At 33.1% G+C, this 12,958-nt stretch overlaps 1 protein-coding gene across 3 annotated transcripts in view; it reads left to right on the top strand.

Annotated features, from left to right (window-relative positions):
* The window catches only part of Sema2a (Semaphorin 2a), a 508,917-nt gene that overhangs the window by 438,813 nt on the left and 57,146 nt on the right, over positions 1–12,958 (top strand). For all 3 annotated transcript variants that reach the window (XM_089094861.1, XM_089094860.1, XM_089094859.1), the window contains one exon: positions 7,190–7,366. In XM_089094861.1, the coding sequence (XP_088950987.1) occupies positions 7,190–7,366 (177 nt within the window). The remainder of the gene's footprint in view (positions 1–7,189; positions 7,367–12,958) is intronic.

Here is a 12,958-nt window from a genome sequence, read left to right as displayed (position 1 = left end):
ATATAATACCTTCGAAACAAAATTATGAAAACTACGACAAAGAATTATGGAAAGCAGGCCACGCACAACCCATTATATTAAATACCTGACCCAACTTAACCTAGCCCCTAACCATCTCTGTATATTAAAAAAAAAATAATTAAAAACGTCTCACATAAAACGTTTTTGAACGTTTTTTTTGAACGTTTTTGAATTAATGCATGTTTTGATTTTAGCTCACCGTACATGAATGATTAAAACAAAATTTGCATATTAATGTTACTTTAATTTGGTTAAATGGCTTTCTCGAAACTTGTTTAATTTTATTTACGAACGTTTTTATTAGTAATAAATATACGTAACTTACGAATTAACTTACGTAACGAACTTCTATATTCATAGATTTTTAATACGTATATTAGGGGGTTCGTCCCCTAGTCAATACCTTGCTGTTTAAGCTAAAGTTCGAATTTTGTTCCAATTCTTTAAAAATGACCCCTTAATTACAAAGGCCGTTAATTAGAATAAATGGCTCTAATGAAATAACTAAAAAATCTGTGGCTTAAAGAGCGAGGTATTAACTAGGGGGTGAACCCAATCATATACGTAATAATTTCTGTTTTTTTTAAGTTTTGATGTTGCTCCTTACTTTCAGTTGAAAAACTTGTTTTTTTATATTTAATTTCTGATCTTTTCCTTTAATAATGATGAGAAATCTGGCGACCCCTTCATAGCAATATCCCTTCCCCCAAGAAAACTTCCTTCATGTAAAGATCCTCCCATATAACCTCCGACCTACCCACCCCCCACCTACCAGAAAAAATCCCCCCTGAAAACGTCTGTATACTTCCCAATAACCAATACTATAGATTAACATTGGGTAAAGTTCATAACTTTCAGCCCTCCCCCCGGGGACTTCGAGGGATTAAGTCATACTAAAATACAAAGTTTTCATATTTTCGACCATGTTGAACAAAATGGCTATCTCAAAATTATGATCGGATGACTTTGGGAAAAAAAATGAGCGTGGGAGGGGGCCAAGTTGCCCTCCATTTTTTCGGTCACTTCAAAAGAGCCCTAGAACTTCTAATTTCCTTTTCAAGGAGTCCCCCCATGATATTCTAGGGCCATTGGATCGACAAAATCACTATTTGGAAAAAAAAACAACAACAAATAAACACGCATCCGTGATCTTTTTTATGGCAAAAAATTCAAAATTCCACATTTTTGCAGATAGGACCTTGAAACCTCTACAGTAGGGTTTTCTGATGTGCTGAATCTGATGGTGTGATTTTCATTAAGGTTCTATAACTTTTAGAGGGCCTTTCTCCCTTTTTTCTAAAATCAACCAAATTTTCTCAGGCGCGTAACTTTTGATGGGTACAACTAAACTTGATGAAACTTATATATTTGAAATCACCATTAAAATCTGATTAATTTGATGTACCTATTGGTATCAAAAATCCGTTTTTAGAGTTTAGGTTATTATTGAGCCGGGTCCTTACTTACAGTTCGTTACCACGAACTGTTTGATCAATTTTTTTATTCTAAAAAAAACAGATTTTTCGATTTTTTCCAATTTAAAATCAATCCGTAGTTTATCATGATTTGTCATACAACCTAGTTCAAATCGCAATTTTTCAGAATTCATCTTTCCTTCAGGGAGTCTGTTTTGATTTTGAACGATGGAGACACGCTACTTTATGTAATTTCCTCATGAGAAATCAATGCAGGATTGCCTCAATACTTCTACAGGTTATAATTATTACGAAGCTAATCTGGGGTCCAATTTGTCCAGAAAAGATAATCCAGATATAAATTTTGCCTCTCCTATTAGGCTACTTAATAATATCCGGAACTTGTAGAATCAATATATTTTCCCGATCTGGGATTTTTTTTATTCTTGAAACGAGTATTGCGTGTTTTGGTATAATATTATGTTGCGTGAATATAATATGAACAAGAGCGGTGGAAATTTTTCGTTAAACAAATAGATGGAAAATAATAACAACGTTCGATCCCATTTTAAACAAACCGTTCATGGCAGTGAACTGTAAGTAAAGAACGACTCTAGTAATAGAACCCAAAACAAACAAACAAAATTTAAACAACAATACATCTATCAAAACAGTGCTTTTCATGCGGATTCCAAATTTGTAAAAGTCATTAAGTTTAAATGAATCAGAACTTATTAGCATAATAATTGGGCCGTTCTTTTGCTCTTAGATCTTACATCTAAGTTCTTACAGCTCACTGATGTTAGCGAAAAGTATCAAGGACGCCATTTTTCTGCCGCATAGAACAATGATGAGAGAACTTTGATGATATACGTATCATTGTTCTTACACCGCTGATCAGAGCAGAATGATGAAAGACGTTTGCAAAAGAACGCCATAAGATGTAAGATCTTAGTGCTAAGATTTCAGTTTTAAGCGTTTGTTGTCAAAAGATGTAAGATCTTAGCACATTGATGATTAAAAGAACAGGCAGTAAAATAAAGTAAAAGAAAAGTAAAGTAAAATTAAAGCAAAAGAAAAGTAAGTAAAGCAAAAGAAAGAAATGTTTGCATAATTTTAGAAAAACTGGTTTCATTCTGATGAAACTTAGATCAAAAGCTACGAGCTTGATTTTCGAAAAAGGGGAAAATACCCCCTAAAAGTCAAGGAATCTTAATGAAAACCAAACCTTCAGATTCAGCGTATCAGAGGACTCTACTGTAGAAGTTTTAAGCTCCTTTATACAAATTTTTTTTCTCCTTTATACAAAAATCTTTCTTTGCCAGAAGAAAGATCACGGATGCGTGTTTACTATTATTTTTTTCTCAGGGGTAATCGTATCGAACTAATGATCTTGAAAGATCAGGAGAGTGTGCATTCGAACTGAAACTAAAAGTTTTAGTGCCCTTTTAAAGTGACCAAACAGATTGGAGGGTAACTATCCCCCGTCCCACGCCCCTTTTCCCCCAAAATCATCTGGTCAAAATTTTTAGATATCCATTTGGTTCAGCATGGTTGAAAAATCCAATAATTATGCCTGCTAGGGGTAACATGACCCCCACAGCCCGTGGGAAAAGGGCTGTAAGTTATGAAATTTACCCGTTGCTTGCGTGTAGTATTTGTTATTGGGAAGTATACAGACATTTTTCGAGGGATGATTTTGTGCATGGAATGGGTTTCCATGGGGAGAACTTTCCGTGGAGAGGGAGAGTTCCGGGGGTGAGCTTTCCAGGGCAAATTTTACACTGGGGGGATTTGACAGAATTCCTGGTCGAAATTATTTTTATTTGTCTTACTTTCTCACTGCCAACTTAATTTTGCATGTGGAGATGTTCTGGGAGAATTGTCCGGGAGAAATTTTTAGCAGGTTTGGATTTCAGGGAAAAATTTCTACGGAAGGAGGGGAGATGTGATCCGGAGTGATCAGAAAAGCGATTGGAAATTTAAGTCTTTACCACATCAAAGTATGCTAAGGAGAATTTTTTCAGGCTGAATCGTCCGCAAGAAATTTACAGATGGGGGGATTTTAGCGAGGATTGAATTGTCTGGTGGGGATTTTAAGTGGGTATTTTACATGAAAGGAATTTTCTACAGAAGAGTTTCCTGTGAAGGGAGGTACTTTTTTATAGAGGGTGGGCAATATTTACCGGTATTATTTGGAAAACGATCAGAAATTAAATAAACCAAAATACAAGTTTTCAACTGAAAGTAAGAGGCAACATTAAAACTCAAAACGAACATAAATTATTGGGTATGTGAAGGGGTTGCCCCCCCCCCTCCTCAATACCTTGCTCTTTCCAGTTAAGTTTGACTGTTTGTACCAATTTTTTAAGAACGCCTCCTTAGACACAAGGGCCGTTTAATTAGAATAGGAAGCTTGTTTTTTAAAGTGCTAAAAAATTTATCGTGAAGAGCAAGGTATTAAGAAGTCAAGAAGAGAAGAATTAGAAGAGATGTGAATGGATCTTTTTATGGGAAGGGTGGGAGTGTACCCAAAGCCTCAAACATTACATTTGTTTACCTTTTTTTAATATCCAAGAGAAGTCCTACAGGTAAATCTGAGGAAGCCTTAAACCCTTCCCTCCCTTCATTTAGTCCTGATTGAACTTCCCTGAAGTAAGGATGTTAGAAATGTATTAATTTTTTTTGTTCAGTTTTTAATGGTCGTATTTGAATGTAAGTTTCTTCTATTTTCATTTTATGTTTTGCTGAGGACGGCCCTTGGACATAGGGTCGAAATATTCATTTAGAATTAAACTTTCACTGTCTTAAGAAAAACAATCCCTGTTGTTCTACTTGATGTTCGTCGCTACTTACATCTTGTATCTTCTATGGTGCGTTCGGAACCCTAGATTACGATTAAAAAACAAACGGAAAAAATGCTACTACAAATTTTAAAAGCCGCCTGAAAACTAACTAAATTACAGTATTTAGTATCATCATCATAACAGTATTTCTTCATTGATTTTTAAAATGGCTTTTCGAATGAGAAAAACATAATAAAAGCCTAGTATAACTACACTATTAACAAGCTTGAAAGATCCTCTCTGATGATTATAGGCCTAATTATGACTTCGCTTCATTTACTTCGATCTGTCATCTAAGAGAGAGACATATCGGCTTTGCTGGATTTCTTATAGATCTTATAATGTCCTTTCCTTTCTCTTTTTGATTAGTCAATGGATTTTTTTTTCTCTGTGTCAAGCCAGTTTTTTCTTTTTCTCAACTATCGTTCAAGCTTTGCTTTTTCGAAGGGAAGACTACTAATGATCCTTTTTAGGTTCTCAAATAAAAACAAAAGAAAAAGAGAATAATGATGGTTCTCAAATATAGTTTATCTAGATTAACTACCCTAAATCAATTCAGTCAATTTATCTATGTGATTAGGTTCCTCTTACATCTTCAACATTTAGTATACATCTTCAACAATAAAACATTTAGTATAATTGCTTGTTCTCAATATATCGTACTTTTTTACAACAAAATATCGTTGTCGAACAAAATATCTGTTCGAACATCTTCTCGAGTAAAGTAAGACGTAATTCAATCGACTCAATTAATATCTCTTTGGATAGCGTGATCAAATACACTCGAAATTTGACAGAAATCATATTTCTGTCCGGTAAAGTTGGACCTACCCAAAGGCGGATCTAAGGCAAAATCTTGGGGGGAGGGGCAATGTCACAAGGGCGCCAATAATATACCAAAATGACAATTTTATTTAAAGAAAGAGTAAGGAAAAGCAAATAAGGGCACCGGTAAAATCTTGGAGGGCCCTCTGTCTCCTTGGATACGCCTCTGGACCTACCTCAAGTAATTGCTTGTAAGCCATGCTAAAGGGCTGGGTACACGTAACATTTTCTTTGCGACAAGTGGGATGTTTCACAAAATTTCCTCTACAAGAATGTTAAATGGTGAAAAATGGATGCTGCGAGTTGGGCCGATTTCTAATATCCGCTAGCAAACCTTACACAAGGTCTGGGTAGACCCATCGTTTCCACTTAGTGTTATAAAAGCATGCCTGGGAACAATAAGCTTGTACACAGAAGATGTTTTATTTTCTTAGCAAGTATTTTAAATTGTGACAAATGGACGATACAAGTTCGGTCGACTTTTCATACTTGCTAGCAAACCTCGCTAAGGGTCTTGGCAAATGTAATGTTTTCATTGAATGTTATAATGCTTGCGCCTGTGAATGATAAGTAAGTTTATTTATAGGAAAATTTTGAAAAATGGAGGTTGGGTGTTGGACCGACTTCTAATATTGTGAGTCTTTCTAAAGGTTTTTCATACGTAACGGTTTCTTTCATTGTTATTAGAGCGTACGCTTGCGGACGATAAACGAGAAAATATAAGCCATCACAAGCATGTTGAGTGAGACTGGACATGAACCTACTTCTTCCGAAATAGTAAAACAAGTTTGAAAATGAGAAGGATAGAAAGCAAGAAAGCTTCTGACGTAATTTAGAAATTAGAATTATTAGAAATTAGAAATTATTTAGAAATTAGAATGAAATTATTTAGTCATCGTAAAGTGTCATTTTGCTCACAGTAGAGCTACAGCTTATTTCAGTATGTTGCCTAGTGATATTTGCGTTTTGAACTAAACCAGGGACAAAACTCAAATATTGGCAACCTTTCCATATGGATGTATCGATGTATCCCTTCCTCTGAAAAAAATCAAGAGGCAATGATGCCATGGTTAATAAAACAAAAATTACCCCAATTCAACATTAAAAATGTTCAGATATTTTCAGTCAAGACCTCCAATTTTAATAAGTCGAATTAAAAAAAAAATCGGCTTGAAAAAGGCTACGATACGTTTTTCCAACCCTTATGAGCGCAGACGTCTTTGAAAGTCTGGTTTCTGTATTTGTGTTGTATTATGTGTATATGGTGTATATGAAGATACACAAAGCTAAAACCTCGGGAGGGACATAAAGTTTTCTGTGGGGGAAGGGAAGGACATAAAGTTTATTTTCAACCCTTAAAAATGGGATTCACGTTTAAAACACTGGTAAAATTCTCTTTTTGTTTCTATTCTCCATTTCCAGCCTCTTTTTATTGCAATTTCTGTATGCGTTGCACTTTATTCTTGACAGCTTACATTTTTTCCATTGTAAAAACGACTGCTTATTGTCAAGTCTGTTTTTGTCATTTTTTTTATGTAAGCTTAAGCGAAATTAAAATTCAAGTTGAAACATTTAGTATGATTGAATATTTCGTATAAATTGCCTTTTCATTGGGAAATTGCTTTTCCTTGAATTGTGCATCAGTCATGGATGAGGCAGATGGCAATAACCCCCCCCCCACCACCCTCTAGATTTCGAAAATATCTTGTTCTGTTAATTTTAATTAGGAATAAAAAAAGGCTCGTTCCCCTAGGTTTTTGAAAAACGCTCTCTTCGTATATTCATATTTTTAAATTAAAAGAAGTCCCTGTTTTCACGTATTGAAAGGTCGTGCGACAGTTATCATTATTTTCTCAAAACTTTCTAATTGTTGTTTTATGCTGATCTTAACATTTTTGAAATTTCCTTGAATTTATTTTTGTTATCAGCTGAATTTATGCTAGTAAACTACCCCTCCCCCTAGGTTGATCTTAATTAGAGGGAAGGTAATTCTCCAAGCTTTATCCGAGTTAAGGAAATTTGGGTAAAAAGTCTGGCTTTCTTCTAAGCGAGTATGCTTTCTAATTTTGTATTATTTTGCAGATACGGTGTTGAACTTCATCCGTTCTCATCCCTTGATGGACGAAGCCGTGAACCACGAGAACAGTGTTCCTGTTTTCTACAAGCGAGATGTCTCCTTCTCAGCAATTGTGGTGGATCGTGTTACAGTCCCTGCTTTTGGAGGGGACAAATTATATACTGTTTACTTTATTGGCACAAGTAAGACTAACCTCTATGCTTTTTTTTCATATATCACTCATCACTCATCAAACATAACCAACAAACATTAAACAACATAACCAACAAACACCATAACTCTTTTTCGGAGAGGTTTTACAAAAAAAAAACTTTAAAACGCATCAAAACTTTGTTTATATTCATTTTTTTACGTTTTTTACGATCCAAACAAACATTCGGGGGGGGGGGGGTCAGACCCCCTAGACCTCCCCCCCCTGGATACGACCTTGCATACAGCAAACCACGTCGAAGACTATAGTATACAGTACTTATTACTGTAATATTTTTTTTTCATAACCTGTTGTTGATATTTTACCTTTGGAAATCCGGTAGCCTACTTGCGCATTATACCAAACACACGCGAGAAATTTGCTCTCTTACATGTGAGAGAAACTGGTTTTACCTGTCTGTATTCAGAGCGGGGTGGCCACCCCACTATCTCTAGTGATTTCTTATATTGCCTAAACAAAAAAAAAAATCACTAAATCAGCCCATAGATCACTAGATTATTGAAGAAAATCACAAAAAATCATTAAAATTTAAGGGTTTTTGGTACTATCCCATTATGCGGGCTTCTCTAAAAAGTCAAGTTTGATTAATTCTAATGAAATAAAATAAAATAGGATGAATGTATAATAGTTTATAAACAAATTTGGGCTAAATATTTTGAACATTAGGGGGGGGGGGGTAAAGCATTGCATATATTAAATACGTAACCTAACCTAACCTAGGTACCTTTTTCCCCCTAAACCCCAAAAAAACACAGTTTAATATTGTGTACGCAATGAAAACCTTGCTATCATTGCCTACTCTATAACAGTTAAGACGTCAAAAACGAGTTTTATCATTACCTACTCTATAGTGATTAACCAGAGAGGCCCGCATAATGGGATAGTACCGGATCTTTTTTAGCTTAGGCTCAGCTACGATTTAGGTATATTTTGATTAAATATTTAATATATAGAGTTGGTATTTTGGTTAGGTATGTTAGGTATTTACTATAATGCGTTCTGGGCGGCCTGCTTTCCATGATTCTTTGTCGTAGTTCCCATAATTTTGTTTCTAAAGTATCATATTTTCATCATATTTTAGTATAGATGGATAGATCGTGTATTTCAAAAGCCCAAGAGCCATATACACACAAAATTGTATGAAAAATAAAGAAATCACCAACAGAACAAATTACAAAACATACAGAAACATGAAACATAGCGAAAAAATACCTAATGGTAATTTAGCGAGAAAATAATTGTAGTTCTATATAATAAGTAATAATTAATTGTATAAACTTTTCCTTCTTTCTAAGCTTTTCTCTAAGTACACACCAATACGAAATATTGTGGTTGGATTACTACTTTGTAAAATACCAGGAACCAGCAAAACAATCCCATGTAAGTATTTTTCCCTTAAATCAGAGAGCACCGGGCACTTCCGGAAAAAATGGTCCAAACCTTCGTCTTCATCTTTACAAAGAGGACATAGATACCACCCTTCAGGATCAACTATCTTTTTGTCGAACACCTTTTTCCTGCTCTGGATTGGAAGGTAATTCGCCCCAAGTTGAATCCATCGACATAAAATCGTAGCCAGTAAATTAAATTTAAAATAAACTTTCTCTCCAAAACTAGGTTTAGCCTGATTATAATTATTCAATGTCGTAGAATTTAAAACCAGCCCTTGCTATTACTGAATCTCCTGACCCTCTAAGATAAATCGTACCTGACTTTTTAAATCTGTTGGTAGATCACGGGAACCAAGACCATCATTCCATAAGTGAGGCATTCCCACTCTTTCTAGTAATGACTTAATTTGGGACGGCCACGACGTTTTCAAACCATAATTCAACAGCTACTATTCTATTTTCATTACATCTAATGAGCTTCAACCAAAATCGAAGCATCAAAATAGACCTACGAAATTTTAACGAAAACAGGCCCATATCACCTTTCAGAATCTGTGAATGAGTTGTCTTGTGTAACCCAAAGGGTCTTTTAAAATACTGGAGCTGGAGGGACTCCAACTTCTGTGCCGCTTCTCCACCCCAAATTTCTGCTCCATATTCTATGACTGGTAAAATTTTTGTATTAAATATTCTCTTATGTATTTTTAGGTTTTAAATTCCGATTATCGTCGGATTTCTAAAAACTGCAGACATGGCACTTTGCCTCTATTACTTATTTCATCAAAATGACTCTTTAAACTTTCATTTTCCGATAAAAAAATTCTAAATATTTTATTCTTTTACTTACATTCAGTTCCTTATTATTAAATTTAAATCTATAATTATCTCCACTTACTTTCCTATTTTTAAAATAACAACTTCACTGAAACGTTCAGGTATTTTGGTATATTTCATTATAATTAACCTAACTTCACTTCTCGAGTGTGTTTGGTATAACGCGTTAGTACCGGAAATCCTAGTATTTGAAACTTTAAGCAACTATTTAGGATAAATTTAAAGTTGATGAAGTATTTTATAAATATTCTAATATAGATCTATAATATAACTGATATATGATAATAATAATACAATAATATAGATAAATCTTAATTTGTTTATACACTAAATTATAAGATATGATTTGTATGAAAACAGGGTGACAGAAAAATTTTCGTCAAGCGAAAACGATCAAATATCATTGCTTTTTTACTCCGACGTGATTTTAGATTCAACCCGATCTAGTTGTTTGTGAATCCTTATTTTTGTGATTTTTTAATCCGGCTGTTAATGACTTATTGAAAGGGGAGATATCTGAATTTTTTCTTGAAAATTCTCGAAAAGGAGGCTTCTTTGAATACTTATCGGGAAAGGGGTACTAGTAGTAATTTCTAATAAATATAGTAATCTGTAAAACTCCCGATGTTGTCACATGTAGATGTTTTGCTAATTACAACGTTCATACTATGATGTATTTACAAGTACGAAGTTTCAAAATTGTATTAAAATGTTATTAAAAATTGAGTTCCGGAAAACTTGAATTATTTCGCTAAACGAGTTTCTTACTCTGTTTGAACGTGCTCACACTTGATGTTATTTTAGCCATTATTTGGTATAAAACACGTGTTATAAAACAGTGACATAAAACAGTATTAACAGTGATATAAAACATGTGTTTGGATTGCAAATTTTGATGGCAAATGTTAGCAAGTGGTTGCTTCTTCTTCGTAATAAATAATGTTAGTGAGACACCATTACCTACCGGGGCTTTTTTATTTCTTTAATTTGACTGTTGTTTCACTTTAGTAAGTGAGACTCAAAATAAGTGAGACTCACTCTCATAAGTCAAACTCAAAACTAACAGAAATTAGCATGAGTAGGGCTCTTACTGAAAATTTGCACTTTACTGAAAAAAATACAAATGAATGTGCATTGTCAGTTTAATACACATATGCATGGGCGTAGGGAGGGAGGACAGCTGCCCCCCCCCCTAGACCTTCAAATTTACATTAGATACGGCTGAAAAAGCAGATGGTTTGGAAAAAGCAGTTGATAAAACTCCATCACACTATTGACTGCCCCCCCCCCTCTAGACAATATGCTGCCTAATCCTGCCTACGCCCATGCACATATGCTAATATTTATTCCTTAAACTGTTAATAATGTTTGATCTATTAAAATTATAAAAGTGAAAACATTAAAAAAAAAAATCAGTAAAGTGCAAATTATGCTCTGGCCATGGGAAGGCATAGTAGTTTTAGATAAGATAAAGATCAGATATTTATTTCGAAAATCGACTATCATTAGCATGAGTTTTGAGCCCTACTCATGCTAATTTCTGCTCGTTTTGAGTTTGACTCGGTTGTTTACTGTGATTTCTCTTCCTTTCAGGTTTCATTTATTTATTGATGGTGACTTGTAGTAGTTTTACGCTTGGTAGATTATTTGACTTTATATCTGCTCATTATTGGTTTAATGGAGTTTTTACTTTTCTTTGAAAAAGTTTTTTGTTAAAAAAGTTTTTTTTTTAATAATTTCTGTTCGTTTTGAGTTTGACTCGGTTGTTTATTGTAATTTCTCTTCGTTTCGGGTTGCATTTATTTATCGATGTTGATTTGTGGTAGTTTTACGCTTGGTAGATTATTTGATTTTATTTTTGCTAATTTTTGATTTAATGGAGTTTTTACTTTTCTTTGAAAAAGTTTTTTGTTAAAAAAGTTTTTTTTAATAATTTATGTTCGTTTTGAGTTTGACTCGGTTGTTTATTGTAATTTCTCTTCGTTTCGGGTTGCATTTATTTATCGATGTTGATTTGTGGTAGTTTTACGCTTGGTATATTATTTGATTTTATTTTTGCTCTTTTTTGATTTAATGGAGTTTTTTACTTTTCTTTGAAAAAGTTTTTTGTTAAAAAAGTTTTTTTTTAATAATTTCTGTTCGTTTTGAGTTTGACTCGGTTGTTTATTGTAATTTCTCTTCGTTTCGGGTTACATTTATTTATCGATGTTGATTTGTGGTAGTTTTACGCTTGGTAGATTATTTGATTTTATTTTTTGTTCATTTTTGATTTAATGGAGTTTTTTTACTTTTCTTTGAAAAAAGTTTTTTGTTAAAAAAAGTTTTTTTTTAATAATTTCTGTTCGTTTTGAGTTTGACTCGGTTGTTTATTGTAATTTTTCTTCGTTTCGGGTTGCATTTATTTATCGATGTTGATTTGTGGTAGTTTTACGCTTGGTAGATTATTTGATTTTATTTTTTGCTCTTTTTTGATTTAATGGAGTTTTTTACTTTTCTTTGAAAAAGTTTTTTGTTAAAAAAAGTTTTTTTTTAATAATTTCTGTTCGTTTTGAGTTTGACTCGGTTGTTTATTGTAATTTCTCTTCGTTTCGGGTTACATTTATTTATCGATGTTGATTTGTGGTAGTTTTACGCTTGGTAGATTATTTGATTTTATTTTTGCTCTTTTTTGATTTAATGGAGTTTTTTACTTTTCTTTGAAAAAGTTTTTTGTTAAAAAAGTTTTTTTTTAATAATTTCTGTTCGTTTTGAGTTTGACTCGGTTGTTTATTGTAATTTCTCTTCGTTTCGGGTTGCATTTATTTATCGATGTTGATTTGTGGTAGTTTTACGCTTGGTAGATTATTTGATTTTATTTTTGCTCTTTTTTGATTTAATGGAGTTTTTTACTTTTCTTTGAAAAAGTTTTTTGTTAAAAAAGTTTTTTTTTAATAATTTCTGTTCGTTTTGAGTTTGACTCGGTTGTTTATTGTAATTTCTCTTCGTTTCGGGTTTCATTTATTTATCGATGTTGATTTGTGGTAGTTTTACGCTTGGTAGATTATTTGATTTTATTTTTGCTCATTTTTGATTTAATGGAGTTTTTACTTTTCTTTGAAAAAGTTTTTTGTTAAAAATTTTTTTTTAATAATTTCTGTTCGTTTTGAGTTTGACTCGGTTGTTTATTGTAATTTCTCTTCGTTTCGGGTTGCATTTATTTATCGATGTTGATTTGTGGTAGTTTTACGCTTGGTAGATTATTTGATTTTATTTTTGCTCTTTTTTGATTTAATGGAGTTTTTTACTTTTCTTCGAAAAAGTTTTTTGTTAAAAATTTTTTTTTTAATAATTTCTGTTCG

This window comes from Artemia sp. Qi Xiang Cuo, chromosome 9 (assembly GCF_049724085.1).
Source record: "Artemia sp. Qi Xiang Cuo chromosome 9, ASM4972408v1, whole genome shotgun sequence".
Lineage (NCBI taxonomy): Eukaryota > Metazoa > Arthropoda > Branchiopoda > Anostraca > Artemiidae > Artemia > Artemia sp. Qi Xiang Cuo.
This window is presented reverse-complemented; position numbering and strand designations above follow the sequence as displayed.